This window comes from Hibiscus syriacus, unplaced genomic scaffold, assembly GCF_006381635.1.
Source record: "Hibiscus syriacus cultivar Baekdansim isolate YM2019G1 unplaced genomic scaffold, ASM638163v2 tig00013040_pilon, whole genome shotgun sequence".
Lineage (NCBI taxonomy): Eukaryota > Viridiplantae > Streptophyta > Magnoliopsida > Malvales > Malvaceae > Hibiscus > Hibiscus syriacus.
The window spans coordinates 1689596-1710985 of record NW_024062296.1 but is presented as its reverse complement, the minus strand read 5'-3'; the positions used below and the strand labels follow the sequence as shown (position 1 = coordinate 1710985).

At 31.1% G+C, this 21390-nt stretch overlaps 1 protein-coding gene across 2 annotated transcripts; it reads left to right on the top strand.

Moving 5' to 3' along the window:
• The first annotated feature begins 7102 nt into the window (after positions 1-7102).
• Positions 7103-19960, top strand: LOC120205798 (ACT domain-containing protein ACR6-like). 2 transcript variants are annotated; one of them, XM_039205601.1, is made up of 9 exons: positions 7103-7114; positions 14211-14381; positions 14710-14755; positions 15021-15135; positions 15239-15306; positions 15435-16031; positions 16328-16432; positions 16590-17057; positions 19950-19960. In XM_039205601.1, exons 2-8 carry the CDS (start codon positions 14335-14337, stop codon positions 16932-16934), a joined length of 1323 nt encoding a protein of 440 aa, XP_039061532.1. In that variant the 5' UTR covers positions 7103-7114; positions 14211-14334; the 3' UTR covers positions 16935-17057; positions 19950-19960. The 2 variants fall into 2 exon arrangements, with proteins under 2 accessions (XP_039061532.1, XP_039061531.1); XM_039205600.1 differs by lacking the exon at positions 7103-7114 and having other exon boundaries at positions 14119-14381.
• The last annotated feature ends 1430 nt before the right edge of the window (positions 19961-21390 follow it).

The window sequence follows — 21390 nt, the reverse complement described above, 5'->3', positions numbered from 1 at the left end:
AGTTGTCAAAATATGGAAATTTTAGAAAGTTTGGTGATTGTAATACAAATTTCAAATTGTTGGGAATGTTATTATAATTATGCCTTTGTAAAGAATTTGTATGATAGTAATTACAAGTCTGGAATTCTGGTATTAAGAATTTAAGTGGTAAAATGGTGAATGACGATTTTGGGTAAATTGGAAAAGTTGGCTCCAATGTTAATAGGAATTATTAAGAGTTGAGTATTTTGATAGATAATGAGTATCAAATATATATTATGGAATTATTTTGGGATATGTTTATGTTAGTAAAATACTAACATATGTATCGTTATGAAATTATGAATTATAAAGATTATGACTGATTTGCGATTGAAGCAAGTCAAGTGGGTTTCTCGAGAACAATAGTGAGACACAAATTTGGAAAATTATAAATTGTCAAGGTGAGTGCAATACATGCATGAAATTATACATGGATGTTTTATACATCATAAGAAAGACTTGCAATAAGTCTACCTTGTTTATATGAGCATGATATTATGTCATATTTTTATAAATTGACATGACATTGATATGTCATAGTATGAAATTATAATGCATTGATTATGGAAAATGTGATATTTTACCATGAATGTTTTCGGGTATGAACTGCCCAATGTTAAATTTGATAATATACTTTGCCATGGATAGATTGAATAAAATAGACTATATGCTCAAGTAAGTCATTGAGGGACATGGTATAGTTGGCATGCCATAGAGTATAGCAGCTGCAGGTTTATAATACACTTCGGTGTATATGGTGGGCACGAAATTATGTGTAATACACTTCGGTGTATATGGTGGGCACAACCTTATGTGTAATACACTTTGGTGTATATGGTGGGCACGACCTTATGTGTAGCACTACGGTGCAAATAGTACTCGAATACCCAGGGTCCTCAGGGTTGTATATTGGGCTATAGGCTATGGTTTATGGTTTATTGCTTAATAAATGGTAAGCATACAAATAAGCTTACGAGCTTTTGGAATAATGGCAAGTATATGGGTAAAATAAGCTTACGAGCTTATGAGATTAAATGGTAAGTATTTTGTATAAAATAAGCTTATGAGCTTATGGAATTTAAATGGTAAGTATTTTGGTAAAATAAGCTTACGAGCTTATGGGATAAATGGTAAAATATTTTATATTATATTGATCATGGTAAAATATTGGATATATTAGTAAAATGATTTTATAAAAATTTGATTTTGACATTGAAAATCATGCATTAATTGTATTGCATTGTTTATTGTTTTAATTGCCTCACTAAGTATATACTTAGCGTGTCATGATTTTCACGCGTAGGTAAAAAGCCAATAATAGAATAAAGAGTTCAAAGTGGCATCAAGCATCGAGAGGTATATTTCAATATCAGTAAGACATCCTACGATGGAATTTGATTTTAGATAGTGGCATGTAATTTGAAAATGTTCAATTTATTTGTTGAATAAATTTTGCAAATTTTTATAGTGATAAAAGGTAAATTTTTATGAATTTATATGTAATTTCAGAAATTACTATAGTAGTTACTGTAGCGTATCGATGCACAATATTAATTCGATGTTTTGGTACATCGATGCACTGTTCAAGTCACTGTATCGCATCGGTACATTGTTCACTGTTCATGGGTATTGTTCATCACTGTTCACGGTACTGTTCATCACTATTCATAAAAAATCTTTTGAATTAAATTTGTTATAACAAAATATAAATTATATGATATGATATTTTTATAATATCAATTACTATTTTAAGAAAATAAATTTTAAATCACTTGAATAAGTGGAAATGATTTTAGTAATTCGGGTGACATCTATAATCTGTATAGGTATAATTATATAGGTTATGGGTGTTACATTTATTGGTATCAGAGCTACAGGTTTAGCCGATTCTAGGACTAAACCGAGGTTATTTTGAGTTAAAAACTGTATACATGCCATTAGGATGTCTAAAGTTACTGATAGTTGTATATATACTGTGATGATGCGTATTGGGAGTAAAGTTAATCTTTACTAATGTATGATGATTCTGACTATGTTCAGATGTTGGAATTAAAGACAAAGGTAAGAAAGTCGAAATTGTTGAAAAGAAGATCGAGATTGAAATCAACCAAAATGGGACCCGATATGACTTATGTAAAACACCTTAGAAGGGTGGATGTTATAAAGGATTTTCTCCAGTTTGTGGAAGAAATGCCCAGTTTTTAATGAAGATTCTGAATTGGAAGAATTGATTAAAAAAATTAATGGATTACAACAAAAGTCGAATCGGATGAGGATTCAGGGGAGATTTTTGAATCTAGTGATGATTATGAGGTTCTCCAGGTAAGCTTAAATAATTGAGAAATATTTAAGCTAAGCATTAAAGTGTTTAAATCATTGTTGATTTAAGTAAGATAATTTGAGTAAGCGGTAAATATGATTTTCGATAAAAGTTTAAAGAAAGTTGAGTTATTAGTGAATCAAATGGTTATGGGTTGGATTGAGAATAGATATCAAATCCATAAAACTGGATAGAGTTACCTTGTGAAGGTAAATATGCGAAAATGGATTGTTTAATCATTCCAAGCTACAATGAATTATTGCTTAGATTGAGATGGATTCTCAAGAACTTGAAAAAAGTCAAGTTTGTAATGATAAGGAAAAAGAGTAAATTTGTTTACTAGTGTGATTTTAGCATTAACTACTATGAAGTTATTGCTACAAAAAGTTATCAAGTTTTCTTATTGAAAGATGTCAACATTGAGACTTTCAGTTGAGATGAAAAATGTTTCAACTGTTTGAAAATATTATCTATGATCTGGATAAGTTATACAGATTTCCTTAAGATGAAATAAGGAATTCCAAAGTAGAAATATTCAATTCTACTTGATATCGAGTGATATTATAGCGGAATACCCATAGGTCACGGTCATAATACAAGTGTTAGTTGGACAAATAGTAAATGTCCAATAAAGATTTAGGAGCTTATGTTACATGTGAATCTTATAAGATTATCATTAAAGAGTTTTAGATCATTTTGATCATGAGTTGGTTGCCTCTGCATTAAGGTTGGGCTAATGGTCGCAAGAAGTGATTAATTTAGAAAAATACGGAGAAATTAAAATTTTAATGATTGATGAAAAATTAAAATCATCAATAAGTGAGATCAACAATGGTTGCGATCAATGGGTATGATTAAGATGATGTAAAAAGGATGAATAGCTTTTGTAGCTAAAGTGATAGATACTCAAGTATCTGAAGTAAGATCATATGATATTTCCATAACTCGGGAATTTTTATGTCTTTTTAGATTTATTATTTGGGTTTCCGTCAGATTGAGAGGTGGAATTCAATATTGAGGGTTATCAAGGCATTAATCATGTATCTATGGTTTCGTATTGAATGGTTACAATTGGGTTAAGAGAATAAAGAACCAATAGCAAGAACTGCTAAATTGAGAATGCATTAGACCGAATATTTTACCTTTGGGTGAACCGGTGTTGTTTATAAAAAAAATGGATATGTGCGATCATGCATAAATTATCGATAGTTAAATAGAGTAACTATCAAGAACAAATATTCTATTTTGAGGATTGATAACTTGTTTGATCAACTTATAGGAGAATCTATTTTCTCTAAGATTGATCTTAATTCGGGATATCATCAGTTAATTATTAAAAAGGAAGATGTTCTAAGGATAGTTTTCATAATACTGTATAGACACTACGAGTTCGTAGTAATACCGTTTGGTTTGAAAAATGCTCTGGAAATATTCATAGACTTGATGAATCAAGTATTTCAATTTTACTTGGATTAATTTGAGGTGGTTGTATTGATGACATTCGGGTATACTCGAATACAAAGATAGAGCAAGATGCTTATCTTCGTATTGTACTTGAAATATTTAAGGATAAAAAGTTATATGCTAAACTGTCAAAGTGTGAGTTTTGGCTATCAGAAGTTATTTTTCTTAGTCATGTAGTCTCGACAGATGACATAAAAAAATAATAGAAGAAGAAGAAAAAGGAAACAGAAAAAGAAAGAAGAAAAAAAAAGAAAAAGAAAAAGAAAGAAAAAAGAAAGAAAAAAAGAAAAAGAAAAAGAAAAAAAATGAAATGAGAGATGCTTTAAAAAAACACCGCGAGACTAAAGACTTTGAAGTCAAGTCTGATGGGTGTCTATTTTATCGAGGAAGAATTTGTATTCCTCATTATGATAAGTTGAAGAAAGATATTCTTTCTGATGCACATTATAGTCTACGGACTATGCATCAAGGTGGGAACAAAATGTATCAGGTTGTAAAGAGTCATTTTGGCGGCCAGGTATGATAAGAAACAATACTGAGTTTGTTGTTACATGTTTGACATGTCAACAAGTAAAAGCTGAGCATAAAGTGCTTTCGTAATTGTTGCAACTGATTTTTATTCCAAAGTGGAAGTGGTAAAGAGTCACAATGGATTTCGTTAATGGATTACCTTTGATATCAAATAAAAAGGATTCCATTTGGGTGATAGTGACCGGTTAATTAAATCGAAACATTTCATTTCGATGCAAATGGACTATGCGTTGGATAAATATACAGAGTTATATATCAAAGAGATAGTTCAGTTACATGGAATATTAATGTCAGTTATATCAGACAGGGATCCAAGGTTCACTGTAAGATTTTGGAAATATTTGCATAAAGTTTTAGGTACTTGATTGAATTTCAGTACGATCTTTCATCCATAGACGGATGGTATGTCAAAAAGTACTATTCATATATTAGAAGATATATTGAGTGCATGTGTGATTGATTTCAAGGATTCATCAGAAAAGAAAAGTATTTACTTTTAGTAGAATTTTCCTATAATAACAATTATCAATTGAGTAACAAGATAGATCCGTATGAAGCTTTATATGGGAGAATATGTCGAACACCATTAAATTGGTTCGAGTTAAAGATCGAAATTTTGTTGGCTCAGATTTATTGAAAATGGTTAAGGATAAAGTAAAGATAATCTCAAGATGATATTGGATCGGCAAAAGACTTATGCAGACTTGAAGCGAAAAAGAGATTGAATTTCATGAATGTGATAAAGTTTTTCTTAAAGTATTACATTGGAAAAAGATTTTGCACCAAAACGCAAAGAAACATTAAGTCTAAGATTCATTGGACTTTATGAGATATTAAAAAGAGTTAGACTGATGGTTTATCAATTAGTATTAACTCTGGAGGTAATTGAGATCCAGAGTTGGATAAAGTATACATATTTTTCATGTGTCGATGCTTAGAAACTATCAAATGGATCTTTCATATGTCATTTCATCAGAGGAAATCCAACCAGATTTGAATTATGAAGAAGAACTATTCAGATATTAGCTTGAGAAATTAAAGAACTGTGTAACAAGATGATTTCTCTAGTCAAAGTGATTTAGCAAAATCATAATGTCGAGAACGTTACTTGGGAAAGAGAGGATGATATGAAGAAATAATATCTTCACATCTTCATATCAGATTGAGGATTTGGATTAAATAGCTTCCAGATCTAATGATTAGCATGATCTTCACAAAATTCTCAAATTAAGGTGGAAAAATTGGAATTCAAGAAGTTGGCAAGACAAGAAGAAGTATCAGTTAAGGTGTGAGCACGTCTTACCAGTCAATGTAACACTAGATTAGGGTTATGAATTTACAATGGAAAGGGTAATCCTTAGAAAAAGGAGTTAGGGTTTTCATAGAAGGTTTTAAAATTCGAGGATGAATTTTCTTAAGGAGGGGAGAATTGTAATACCCCAAAAATCTAGACAATGACCAAAATGAAAATTTGGAAAGTTTGATGGTCAAAGTAGCAAATTTGGAAAAAAAATTAGGGAATTAAGTGATAATTTCCTAAAAATAATTTTATTCCATAAATGGATAGTTTACTCTTGAGAGTGGAGTTTTATGGAAATCATATTTTTTGGATTTGGAATTTTAGTAAAGAAAAAAACTAGAAAGAGTCAAAGTCTGATAAGGAATCGGTAATTCCGATCGAATTGGAATTTTACAAAAATTTGAAGGATGTTATAAAATGGTTGGAAATATTATTTTAATATTTTGGATCAGAGAAATTTGGTTTGGAATTGTGCAATTTTTTAGATTTAACCGAAACAGTGGAATTTAGTGACTAAAACGTAAGTTCTGAAAATTTCATGGCATTTTCGTAAGTCAAAGTCAAATTAATTTATATTTGACTTTGTAATATGATAAGGATCAGATGGCTTGGTTTTATGGTGATTATGGAGATTCATTAAGGGCAAAACTGGAAATTCTTATGGAATGGAATAAAATATTCCATTATGTTATTATATTAAGCATGTGATAGATATAATTAATATTAGAATAACAATATTGGGGGAACATTTCAGCTTCTTCTTCATCCAAGACCGACACCCCCAAGCTTGCAAGGTAGGTATTCTTGTTTTGAATTTTGAAGCAATCTTGTTGAGAATTAGACTTCGATGTGAATAGGAAAAATGTTCTACATTCAATTCTCTACGTCTTGACATGAATATTATTAGGGTTCATGTTCAAGTTCATCATGAGTTTATGAAAAGGGATGTTGATTCTTGTGTTTTATGGGTTTTAAAGAGTTAAGTGATTTTAAAGAATTGGTTGTAAGAATTGATGAAGAACCTAAAAATGAAGTTAAAGAAAACAGTTTGGAGTTTGAATCTGGCAGTAGGTTCAAAAATTCACCAGAAATTATATAAAATAATTTGGAGGTAATTTTTATATATTGTGTTCATATATCTATCTAGTTTTGTTTAAAATAAACGAGGATCAATTTCAAGGTGTATATAAAAAGATATGAATTTTTAACCAAGGAAATGTCAGAAAAATCGGACAGCAGATTCTGCAAAACAGATTCTGTTGATCAAATTTGAAAATTCACCATAAATTGTACAGAATGAATTAGAAGGAGTTCTTTATATGGAGATATTCGTATTCGAGTTTAGTTTTCAATGGAAGTAACAGAATTAAATTACAGTTTGTATATCAGTACATAATACTGATTCTTTAAAGGTAGTACAAGTTGTCAAAATATGGAAATTTTAGAAGGTTTGGTGATTGTAATACAAATTTTGAATTGTTGGGAATGTTATTGTAATTATGCCTTTGTAAAGAATTTTTATGATAGTAATTACAATGCTGGAATTCTGGTATTAAGAATTTAAGTTGTAAAATGGTGAATGACGATTTTGGGTAAATTGGAAAAGTTGGCTCCAATGTTAATAGGAATTATTAAGAGTTGAGTATTTTAATAGATAATGAGTATCAAATATATATTATGGAGTTATTTTGGGATATGTTTATGTTAGTAAAATACTAACATATGTATCGTTATGAAATTATGAATTATACAGATTATGATTGATTTGCGATTGAAGCAAGTCAAGTGGGTTTATTGTGGACAATAGTGAGGCACAAATTTGGAAAATTATAAAGTGTCAAGGTGAGTGCAATACATGCATGAAATTATACATGGATGTTTTATACATCATAAGGAAGACTTGCGATAAGTCTACCTTGTTTATATGAGCATGATATTATGTCATATTTTTATAAACTGACATGACATTGATATGTCATAGTATGAAATTATAATGCATTGATTATGGAAAATGTGATATTTTACCATGAATGTTTTCGGGTATGAACTACCCAATGTTAAATTTGATAATATACTTTGCCATGGATGGATTGAATAAAATAGACTATATGCCCAAGTAAGTCATTGAGTGACATGGTATAGTTGGCATGTCATAGAGTATAGTAGCTGCAGGTTTATAATACACTTCGGTGTATATGGTGGGCACGACCTTATGTGTAATACACTTCGGTGTATATGGTGGGCACGAACTTGTGTGTAATACACTTCGGTGTATATGATGGGCAAGACCTTATGTGTAGCACTACGGTGCAAATAGTACTCGAACACCCAGGGTCCTCAGGGTTGTATATTGGGCTTTAGGCTATGGTTTATGGTTTATTGCTTAATAAATGGTAAGTATACAAATAAGCTTATGACCTTTTGGAATAATGACAAGTATATGGGTAAAATAAGCTTACGAGCTTATGAGATTAAATGGTAAGTATTTTGTATAAAATAAGCTTATGAGCTTATGGAATTTAAATGGTAAGTATTTTGGTAAAATAAGCTTACGAGCTTATGGAATAAATGGAAAAAGATTTTATATTATATTGATCATGGTAAAATATTGGATATATTAGTAAAATGATTTTATGGAAATTTGATTTTGACATTGAAAATCATGCATGAATTGTATTACACTGTTTATTGTTTTAATTTCTCACTAAGTATATACTTAGTGTGTGATGATTTTCACGCGTAGGTAAAAAGCCAATAATAGAATAAAGAGTTCAAAGTGGCATCAAGCATCGAGAGGTATATTTCAATATCAGTAAGACATCCTACGATGGAATTTGATTTTAGATAGTGGCATGTAATTTGAAAATGTTCAATTTATTTGTTGAATAAATTTTGGAAATTTTTATAGTGATAAATGGTAAATTTTTATGAATTTATATGTAATTTCGGAAATTACTGTAGCAGTTACTGTAGTGTATCATTGCACTGTAGCAATTACTGTAGCGTATCGATGCACAATATTAATTTGATGTTTTGGTGCATCGATGCACTGTTCAAGTCACTGCTCATCACTATTCATAAAAAACCTTTTGAATTAAACTTGTTATAACAAAATATAAATTATATGATATGATGTTTTTATAATATCAATTACTATTTTAAGAAAATAAATTTTAAATCACTTGAATAAGTGGAAATGATTTTAGTAATTCGAGTGACATCTATAATCTGTATAGGTATAATTATACAGGTTATGGGTGTTACAAATCACATCTATATGTCTATCACACAAATATAATACATTTACATTATAAAATCAAACATAAATATAAATACATGCAAAATCACTTCATTTTAAAATTGAATACACGAAAATATAATAATAAATCACTTTAATCTTTACTCAATATTTGAATAATTTTTGAAATATTCACTTGATATTTAAATTTATTACGAGGTATTCAATATACAATAATTCATAAAAATATTTGATATTTTATTTAAAAATTAGATTTCCTAAAAATCAATCAAATACCTTTAAACATAACAAATATTTAATATTTAATTCAGAATCTTAAATTCGATCGATTAAGTTTGAGTATCGAAATTTGAGGTATTACAATATAATTTTAGGTCATGAATTTGATCCCTGCAAGCTCATCTATATTTTCTTAATTTTCACTAATAAGATGAGGAGCGATGACGGGGGAATTGGGCAAATAATCCAGGCGGGTGGATTATTTGGCCCAACAGGGCAACATGAAGATTATTTTGGGATCTACGATAAATGCTACAGTGCCCATGGAACTCGTCATGCTGGCGTGATGAGTTCAATGGGATATATATTTTTAATGGGACGTGTCACGTGGGTCCCACAACCTGAATTAATTTAATATATCCTAAGGGACTCGTCAAAGGGACTCATCACGCGAGCTTGACGAGTCTCAATAAAAAAATAATTTTTTGTTGAAATTTTTAAAAGTATTGTAAAAAATATTATTTTATTACTGATGGAACTTGTTACGCCAGTGTGACGAGTTCCAACGGGTATAATTTTTTGAATTTGTTAATCGTTGGATTGACCGTTGTTGAATGGACATTTTTTTAAAAAAATTCAATGGAACTCGCCACGCCGGTGTGACGAGTTTCAATTGCTAAAAATTTAACATACATAACACACTCCTTTCATCTCTTACACACACAAAACACTCCTTTCATCTTCAATCTCTTACACAACAAACTCATTGCTTCTAACCAACTACATTTCAAACAATGAGCAATAAATTCTTCACAGTTGTCCATTATAATAGTGAAATTCTACAAACTGATTTGGTGTTGTGTTTAAGTCACATAGGCCCATCAATATGATATTCCATGTAGATGTATCTCATCACCAAATGAAGCAAAAAATTGAGAGAAAACTTGGAGCTATTGTTTCATGTTTAAGTTATCGGCACCTGATCTCCTCAAATCCAATCACATATAGAAAAGTCCAGCTTGATGATGACGACGATGTCGCTGTTATGGTTGGACTTCATCAATAATCAAATTAATAATATGGTGGAGATTTATGCCGAAACCATAATTGAAACTGTTATTCTGACCTCATCAGTACCAACTAGAAGAATAGAAGAAATATGACCCTATGAACCACATGCAAGTGATGCTGATGATAACCTTGTTGGAGGTTTCGGTGAAAGCCTTGCTGAATTTAGGGAGGATGATGAAGATATTGTTCCATTGCTAGACGATGACGACACACCATTAGTTGACGAGTCTGATGTTTTTGAGGCTGCTTCAAAGGGACAAGGTGTGGATGTTGAGGCTGATGTATAGGAGGTAGCTCTTTCAAGATGTCATGGATTGCAGAATGCTCCAAATGTTGTGAAGTCACAAGGTTCAATGCACAACACGCATGTACAATGACCTCCTTGACACAAGACCACAAACATTTAGATTTGGATGTTCATAGTCGTATCGATACCATGGTCACAGTATCGATATCGTCAGCGCCAACAGGTAGTAACGACTAGTTTTATTTAAAATAATAATGGAAGTACTGATACCCATAAAAGGAGTACCGATGCTCCTTGTACTTTTATAAACTACACTAAATATGAATGGATTTTTTGTAATTAAATTTTATTTAAATTAAAATTTATTTTTTAATTAAATATTTTTTTTATTTTTGTTTACATATTTTTCAAAGTTTTTTTAAATAAAACTAAAATTATTGACAAATTTTAAACATTTTTAAGGGTGAAAACGAATAAACAAATTTATTACTTATCAATGATTTTTTATACAATTAAATATTGAGTACAAAAACTTAAATAAACAAATTTATTACTTATATTTGAGAAATTTTTGCCGATGTTGAGGAGTGGTAGAATAGTAATGACGTGGTGCTTGTCGATTTCGTAGAGGTCATCCACCTTCGTCATTTTTGTCTTCTTCTAGTTCCGGTGTAATTAACATACTCCACCAATTTGATTTACATCTTCGGGTGAAAACGATGGAGTATTCAAGGTATTTGACGTCATCATTGACGTCATCGCCTCAAATTGAGATTGTTCGTGATGAAGAAGATGATCCCATGGACCTCTTTCTTTCGGTTCTGAGAAAAATTGTTGTGAAGGTGACACTTGATCACACCACTTCATTCCCAAGTTGCTCGACTCTCCATCAATGGTTGATATGCACCATATCCACCATAACTTTCTTGCGATGGATAATAATTTGTGGAAGCATAAGATGAAGATGTTAATGAAGATAATGATTTTTTTCCATATTTTTCCTTCATTATTTCTCACTCGGATCGCTCCTCCGTCGTTGTCAAGTATGGTTTCCCATTTGCTTCATATTTTTGAAGGTAGGGAGAATCATTGAAATCAAAATCTTCGGGTTGTAGCTTGGAATGATTAGACAATCGTAAATGACTATTTTGCCATTGTTGTATGAATATAGCATGCTTCCTCGTCCAATCTTCACTATGATTCCCACGCGCATCTATTTTATGCAAATCATCAATGTTAAATATGGACATTTATATCGGTTGGTGAAACCCAAATTGTCACAAAACTCTATCGACGGCATGAATCTCAACAATTACGAAATGGATCAATGGTGTTACGACACACCATGTCTCCGTTCCTTCAAAGAATATTGGCGGTAGACACCGTTGCTTATCCGACTCATAATAAGGCATCCAATTAAACTCTCAAAAGTATTATGTTAGTATAATTAAATAATTAATATTACAATTTCAAAGTTAATGCAAAAAATATTAAAATTTACCGCATGTCTACCGGCGATATCAATCCTCATCCGAATATCTATCTTGGTTGTGCCCGACAACTTTGTATCGGTTATTCGGTGTCGCCATCTAAAAATATTTACATTATTTATTGTCATCTTAAAAAATATTTAAATTAATATGATAAAATATCAAAACTTTAAATATATGAATTTACCTTACAGCGAGAGGAAACTCCATAGGAGTAGATGTAATAGGCATCGTAAATGAGAGACGATACCATACCTATGATTGGAGCAAAACTAAACAACCCGCTACATCCGTTTTTTTCCCTCTAACTACTATGGTCGCCTTGCAGAGTTCACGATGCAAAAAAGTCAAAATTGTAGAACCCCAACTATATTGGGTGTGCACCAAATTGCCCGATTTATCCGGTAGAAAGATCCCTCCAATCAACGTCATAAGATATGCTCGAGCTGCATATATCACCTCTTGCTCCTTTGAATGTTCATCTACTCTAAATTCTCTTTCCAACCACTTCATCCGTATCTGCAACCCATTAATGACATCGGCTAAAGCCTCATTTCCCAATAAATTTGAAATAACATAATTTAGCGAATAAGTGTTGCGAAGCACCAATGGCATATCATTAATGGGAACGCCAAGTTGATACACGACATCTTCCAATGTTATCGTCACTTCACCACAAGGAAAATGAAATGTATGCATTTCGGGCCTCCAATGCTTAATCAACACCGATATCAGTGCTGACATCACCTTAAATTCACGAAGAAACGTTGTTCCATATAATCCGGATTGTGAAAGATATATCACCATCCGCTCATGTGGCTCTTCATTCGTCATTTCTCGATGACGAATGGCTCGTTCTTCTCGCTACAATTTGAAATATAAATTATTTAATACAATTACATAAATAATTATTATTAATACTATAATTTTTTCAAAACTAAAATGAAATAAAACAAATTAAATTTACTGTATTCAACTCGGTCGACGAAATATGAACATCATCAAGACGTAACATTTCTTCTTTTGAGGCCATTTCAACACAAAATCTTCAAAACAAAAGTTTTTACTCTCAATGGAATGTTTGATTCCAAGTGAAAAATCAATCCAGCCCAAACTTCTATATATACTACTCTATCTAACGACTATAAACGACTAGTTTTTTTCAAATTGAAAATAGCCGTTGGAACTCGTCACACCGACATGACAAGTTCTATTGAATTTTTTTTATAAAAAAAATTTGCCCGTTAAACAACGGTCAACAAATTCAAAATTATACATGTGGGAACTCGTCACATCGGCCATCAACAATAAATTAATTCGGGTTATGGGACCCACGTGACACGGCTCATTAAAAAATATCTCCGATGGAACGGGTCATGTCAGCATGACGAGTTAAATGGGTACTATGGTATTTGCCGTAGATCCAAAATAAATATCATGTTACCCTATTGGGCCAAATAATCCACCCACCTGGATTAATGGGTTAAAAAAGCCGAGCGATGACACATATTTTTATTTTTTTATTAAAGCGATGACACATATTTTTATATTATTAGAAATTTATATTTATTAAATAATTTAGAATTAAGATAAAAATTAAATTGATAAAATTTAAATTATCAATAATTAAATTTATTATTTTTCTAAAATTAAAATTAAAATTGATAGAATGCATGTTTTGAAGATTAAAATTATTATACCAGATTTTCATTAATTTTTTAATAATTAATGACAAAAATAAAAAAGGTGATATTATATTATTACTAATCAAGTTTGCAAAAAGAAATTAATTCAATCACCAAAGTAGAAAAAGGATAATAGTTTGATGACCAATATTATAGTTTACTGAAAACTCTAATACCCTAATTTCTCCCTCACATGCTGTGCCCATAAATCTCAGGTAGCGCCGTAAATTAATTTAGCACTTTGAGTAAAAGTTACAAGAAAAATGATTTTAAGACTCCCACGAGCCTGACCACTGACCAGGGGCATAACTAACCGTCCGTCCAACGAATAAGTTACTGCCACGTCACAATAATAATACATCTTCACTGGCAAAAAGGTAACATGCTCTTTTTTTTTTATTTTTTTATTGCTTCATTACATATATATCTCAAGTTCGGATTAATTATGTTGTTTGTGTCTGTTAAAATATTAAATGGCTAAGGTTCTACTTTACTTTTTATAGTAGTTCTATTTTTTTTTAATTTTGTATTCTTTCTCTTGTGTTTTCCTTCAATATTGGAAAAGCCCTTTCTTTCATAATTCCAATAGTACCAGAAGAGAAGATATAAAAGGCGCCTTGGGAATTCTGGGTTCTGCTTGTTTGTGATCCAATCCGTTTTTTCTAGGGTAACTTGGGTAGGTTTTTGTTTGGAGAAAGTTGGCTTCCACCCCCTCTTTTTCTGAGAGATGGATGATGAATTTGATAAGCTTATCAGAAGGGTGAACCAGCCTAGGTATTGTCTCTTCTTCTTCTTGTTTTATGAAATTTGTTTTCTGGGTTGCATTATTGTAATTTTTTGAAAGGTCCGCCAATTTTTTTTTTTCCCTTCAAGTTTCTTTTTTTTTATTTTGAAAAATAATGTTTTCGTTTTTTTGGGCAGTTATCCTTTCTCGTTATTTTTTTATAAAAAAAACAAATCTTATTTTTTTCCCTTGGTGCTTCAGCGGTTCGAAGGTTAATATCTTCTTAAATTTTCTGTTATTTTTTTTTTGTTTGCCTTTCTTTGATAAGTTTGGGAAAAAGTAGAATTAGTTTGAGATGCATGCTTATATTTGTTGCAGAGTTGTGATTGACAACGATGCTTGTGAGGATGCCACTGTTATACAGGTATAGCTTCATGGCTCTGGCTTTACTGTAAATTAACATATGCGACTAATTAGTTCCTTAGATCTCGGTTAAAAAGCTTTAATGTGGATATGGATTCAGTTCCTTAAAACTGAATTGGGAATAAAGAAAAATGGGAAGGGATTGGTCAAGCCAATGTTCCATCAGTTATCGAGCCCTTTCTATCGGTTGAATCGACGATTTGATGCTTTTCGTTTGTTTATTTGTTCAAGATATATAATGGTTTACATATCATTTTTCTGGTTAGGTTGACAGCGTCAACAAACATGGAATTCTCCTTGAAGTTGTCCAAGTGCTTACTGATATGAATCTTGCAATAACAAAGGCATACATATCATCCGATGGTGGATGGTTTATGGATGGTAAGTTCTTTTCTTCTTCTTAAAACTGTTTGAATGATATGTTAAATCCAAGCTTAACCAGTTTACTTATCTTTCTTTCTTCTAATATATTGACATGTTTCAGTCTTTAATGTTGTTGACAATGATGGCAACAAAATCAGAGATAAGGAAGCTATTGACTATATTCAGAGTGTAAGCGCTTACATCATTGATTACCTCATCTTTGTTGTTCAATTCGTTCAACTACTGGCTTATCTTATTTCTTCATAAAGCTTAAATGTTTGGGTGGAACTTTTCATCTTGCTCCTTGAATTGTGCAGAGAATCGAAATTGGTGCTGGCTTCGTGTCTTCCCGGAGAGGCACTGTAGGTGTGATGCCTTCGGAGGAGCATACATCAATTGAACTTGCTGGCACTGATAGGCCTGGTCTACTATCAGAAGTATGTGCGGTTCTTGCGGACCTCCGTTGCAATGTTGTAAATGCTGAGATATGGACCCATAATACTAGGGCTGCTGCTGTAGTTCATGTGACAGATGATTCAACAAACTGTGCAATCAATGATCCGAAACGTCTCTCAACGATAAAGGAATTACTCTGTAATGTTCTCAAAGGAAGTGATGACTTGAAAACAGCGAAAACAATGCTTTCAGCTCCAGGTGTTATGCACAGGGAGAGAAGGTTGCATCAAATCATGTTTGCGGACAGGGACTACGAGAGGGGAGGAGTTAGGGAAGTGGGGGAGGGGAGCTCAAGACCCCAAGTCACTCTGTTGAATATCGAAAAAGATTACACTGTTATTACCATGAGGTCAAAAGATCGGCCAAAATTATTGTTTGATATAGTCTGCACCCTCACAGATATGCAATATGTTGTTTTTCATGGAATGGTTAACACAGGAAGGATCGAAGCTTATCAGGTTAGTTAGTTCTGGTAAAGTAGCCTGATAAAATGACAATCGCAAACCCTTTTTGACAAAACCAGAACATTTGTATTGCAGTTTTACTAGCCAGTTCATACGACACATTGTTCAATTTTAAAAAGTTGACAAGTTGGTGCTTGAAAATTTGAAACCACTAGTGTAAGATTGATGCTGACGGTGTAATCCAATTTGTATTGGAATTCTACTCAGTCGAGCACAATTTGATATTTGCTTGACTGTAACTTCTTGTTTTCTCCTCTTTCCTGCTAAACAGAACTTGTATTTTGTTTTAGGAATTTTATATCAGACATTTAGATGGGCTCCCCATTAGCTCGGAAGCCGAGCGTGTCCGTGTTATTCAATGTCTTGAAGCAGCCATTGAGAGGAGGGGGTCTGAGGTATAAGAAACCATCTCTCCAACACTCCACATGCACACACAGGTTCACATGCACATGCACGGAACAAATAAAACCAAAAGGAATGTTGAAATGTGATCATGGATGATAAGCATGCTTTCATGATACAATACCCTGCCTGAACCATTTTGTGATGCAGGGGATAGAACTAGAATTGTGCACAGAAGACAGATTTGGACTCTTGTCCGACATCACTCGTATATTCCGCGAAAACAGCTTGTGCATCAAGAGAGCATTAATTTCAACAAAAGGTGGCAAGGCCAATGATACCTTCTATGTCACGGACATGACAGGGAATCCAGTTGATGCAAAGATCATCGATTCGATCCGTGCACAGATTGGACATACTGCATTGCAGGTGAAGCATAAGTCGAGTCTTGCACCAAAACAACCTCATGAAGAGACAACAGTGGGTCATTTCTTTGGAAGCATATTCAAAGCTCGAACTTTTCAGAATTTCAAGTTAATCAGATCTTACTCTTGATATCACTTCCTCATTTAAGTAGGCTATACTTGTACATGAATATGGGATATCAACCTGAAAGATATACATGGGGAGAAAACTCTGTAAATATTTAGCTTCCTTCTCCCTTGCTTGGTTACGAATGTTGTGATAATATAAAGGAAAAGAAAAGGCATTGGCCAGTCACTATAATGTAGAAGCTGCTGCTGCTACTTGTATATCTTCACTGTATCTCTTGAAAGTAATTATCTGTACAGTTTAATAATAAACATAGCTACAAGTTTGTATAGGAAGTAGACTGAAATGAAGATGAAAAACAAACTGAATAATCTCTTTCAAGGGAAGTAGAATGATCTTGCATTCTGCAAAAAGTGAGATCATATCTCGCGTTTTATGAAAGTGAGTTTCATATATTTATTTGTTATCTCATCCAAAAAAAAGTTACTTTATCTGAAAAGTTGATGGATCTCGCGTCCAAAAAACACGAGGTTCATTAAACGTGCGACAAGTTATCTTACATGCGTAGTTTGAGAGTATATATACTTTTTAAAAACCTGTTTGAGTGGTACTGGTCCAATAAATGAATTTATGGAGGTTTTTTATATATAATAAAACCCTATAGAGGTAGCCTAATTTAAGACTAAGGAACGACATGAAATAAACGCAACTAAAAATGTTATTAAAATCATAATATTTTCAGTTCAACGTAACCTAAAATATTGATTTTTTCTAACTTTTTTGTTAGACCGAAAATGCTAAATTCTTCGTACTTTTTTGTTGACAATCGAAAATGTTACATTCTTCATATCGAAAATGTTAAAAAAATTAGAATAAAATTAACACTTTAGATTGCGTTCAATAAAAAAAATATTTTTTATAATATATTCAGTTACGTTCATTCTCTGTCGTTTCTTAGCCTTAAATTAAGCTGTCGTACGCCAGAATTATCCTAAATAAAATCCATTTTCCAAGTTGATATAATGTGAGCACGCATATTCAAGCTCGATAAATACTCTACTCAGATCGAGTCGACTTGAGTTCGAGTTCTTAACATGCCAAAATGAGCTACTTGATTCTAAACTTGAAAAACTCATGAGCAACTCGAAAATATAATATATTAAAATTTTATTTTTAAAAAAAATAAATTATTAATAATATTACACTCTGTGTCCTATAGTTTGTGTTTGATGTTGACTATGCACATAGTTTTAGGAGATATTTTTGATCAAGGGAAATGACAAAATTATCTTAAAAGGTGATTGATAGATTTATTTTGATAAGTGTTAAAGAGGGACATATAAGGGTAAAAAATGAAATATAAATGTTGTTTTTTGTTGATTTTTTAATAATATATTTTAAATGAGATAATTTTCAAAACAAAAAGAGACATTTTTAGTGGGACACAAGGAGTAACATTTATATGTTGATTTCTTTTTTTTAAATACAATATAAGGCTTTCATGTATTTAAGGTTTAGATTCGGGTTTGAGTTTGAGACTTCAATTGAGTTAAGTTTAAGATTTTTTTTTCATTCAAGTTCTTACGAGCTTTAATTCATAGTTTCGAGTTCGAGTCGAATTTAAAAGTTTTAGGCTCGCGAGTTGTCGAGCCGAGTCGAATCGAGCTCAACAATACTCAAACTCGACTCGACTCGACTCGTTTACGGCTCTGATTCTAACTAGGGTCCACTGCCGCCTTATGGAGTAGTGTTTTAGGTGGCTAATCTTGAATAGTTAACACTAACTTTTGGAGTTGTGTTTGCTTCGGTCCATGGGAACTCATGGTTGAGTTTATATATAGAGTAAGATGGAAACTTGGTTGCAGAGAATTTTGTGGACTTGAATGTGTTTCATATGCAAATAAAGTTTAAATCTGCACTGTCTGAGCCAATGAGGTGAAATAAATGGGTACCATGATGCAACAGCTAAAGCTATCTCCATTCATAGGTTCATATCAAATCAATAATTAAACTAACTTGATTAAGGTTTCGTTTAATATTGTACTATTTAAAAAAAATATAAAAAATCAAGTTTAAATTGTACGTACACATACATACACAAAATAATTACCATATTACTACTACACGTATTTAAAGGTCGTATGTTCACAAAAACTATTTTTTTAAATTTTTTTTTGTAAAATGAATTACATTTAAAAAAATATTTTTATAATGTTTGAATGATATTGTTTAAATCATTTTTCAATAATTGATAATTTTTTTAAAAATATTTATTACACAAATTAAATATACTAAATAATAATATTTATTATAAATCTCAGTATAATTATTTTTAAAATATTAGAATAGTTTATTTAATAGTATTTAAAGGTCATATGTTCACAAAAAATATTTTCTATTTTTTTCGTAAAATGAATTATATTTAAAAAATATTTTTATAAAGTTTGAATGATATTGTATAAATCATTTTCCAATAATTGATATATTTTTTAAAAATATTTATTATAAAAATTAAATATACTAAATAATGTTATTTATTATAAAACTCAATATAATTATTTTTAAAATATTTGAATAGTTTATTTAATATTATTTATATTTATATTATTATTAAAAATATTATTTCTATATTTTTATAAATAAAAAATATTAATATTATAATATTCTATTAAAATAAAAATATTATGAATTATACCAATTATTTATTAAAACAAATATAATATATTATTAAAATAATGAGTATTATTTATTATATTAAATATTTGTTTAAAAACATTATTATTATTATTATATTAAAAATTAAAATAATATTATTATATTATATTTTAAATTTTATTAATAATATATTTTAAATATTTTATTAAAATATTATTTTTATCAAAATTAATAAATATTTGTTCTTTTTCTCTAACGGGACTGGAATCTAAGATTCGTACATGTACCACAGAATAGTAACAGGGTTACCGATGGTTTAACGAAGATGACCTGATCGCTCCCGTTTGGGACATTATTTGGCGTTATTATATAAAAAAAACTCCAATAATTCATTTTTTTAAATACCCCAAACTAGATTGTTAGAAAAATATCCTTCTATGTAGGACTAACTCGCATCCTACGAAACAGGCATGAAAACCTCGCTTCGTTTAAGGCGCATGGTATGTCCTACGTGGACCTACTTTTCAGATGATGCAATTTAATATTAGACTTAATTACCTCGCGTTATGCAGAACGCGAGGTTTCGGAGATATTGAACTGTCTGGAAAAAATTATTGCGAGTGGTTTTCAACATACCTCACATTTTCCAAAATTGAGGTATGTATTCCTTTTCGAATTAAATTTAATAATTTTGTTTTTATTGTTAAATTTAATCATTTTATTTTTATTACATAATATTTAATAAAATAACATAACATCTATGTTACGTAAAATTTGAACATAATATTTTTATTACATAATATTTAGTAAAATAACGTAAAAAGTAGATTGTAATAAATAGACAATACTAATGGTCAACATGACCTCTATATACAACGTCACAAAACAAACTTGCTTAATGATTCCAAAAACAAGAAGCATAAGTACATAGATTGTTATAATATCTTTGCCAATGTTGATGGTATGAATTACACCCACAGTTAGTAGGCAATTGCAGACTTTGATTTGTTCTAGGAAGGCAATTTTGTGACGATGCCACGACTTTAAATGTAAAAACATATTTATCTCCGGACGAATAACTTCTAAATTTATTTTTGTGAGATCGAGAGCCTCACGATTCGAAGTCCTTCATTCCTTAATTCGCCCCCAGAACAAATTAGAATAAGACGTAGACATACATGGCGATGATGTTACCTTTATCAGTTGCTTGCTTCATGCTTCAAACAATGTAGACCGAACTCTGAATTTATTCTACTAAAATAATTTTACATGCCTTCTCTATATAAAGCTTTAGGATTATTAGCAGCAAGACATTTTTCATGAAACCTCTTCTCGAGTCGATACCATGGTATCATGCTACAATATTTCATCGAAATGTTTCGAAAAATGTTATTCTGATCCGCAACTTTATGAAAACTCTTGCAACTTAACTGCGTGTAGAAGAAATCGATGATGGAGTTAGAAGCAACATGAAGAAGAATTTTTGTTAACACTTCTCTCAGGAATAATTCGACAATATTAAAATACAGTTTTTGGCATTTTGCTTTGAAACATGTTTAGGAAACCTTCCAAAATGGGTTCCTATTTATAACAGTCCTGGCACCCATCCCAAAGCGAGGATTCGACGGACCTCACGTTTCCCAGGATGCGAGGTATATTGAAAAGAACGCTTTAAATCGAATAATATCTAAAGGTTCAAACAAGAACTCGCGTTACACATGATGCGAGATGTGTTAAATCTGAATCGAATAAAATCCAACGTCACATAATTGACCTCGTTGGTTGCAAAACGCAAGGTCTTAATTATAGATATAATCGCATTATTTATTTTTAAAAAAGCCATAAAATCAATCAATTTATAAAA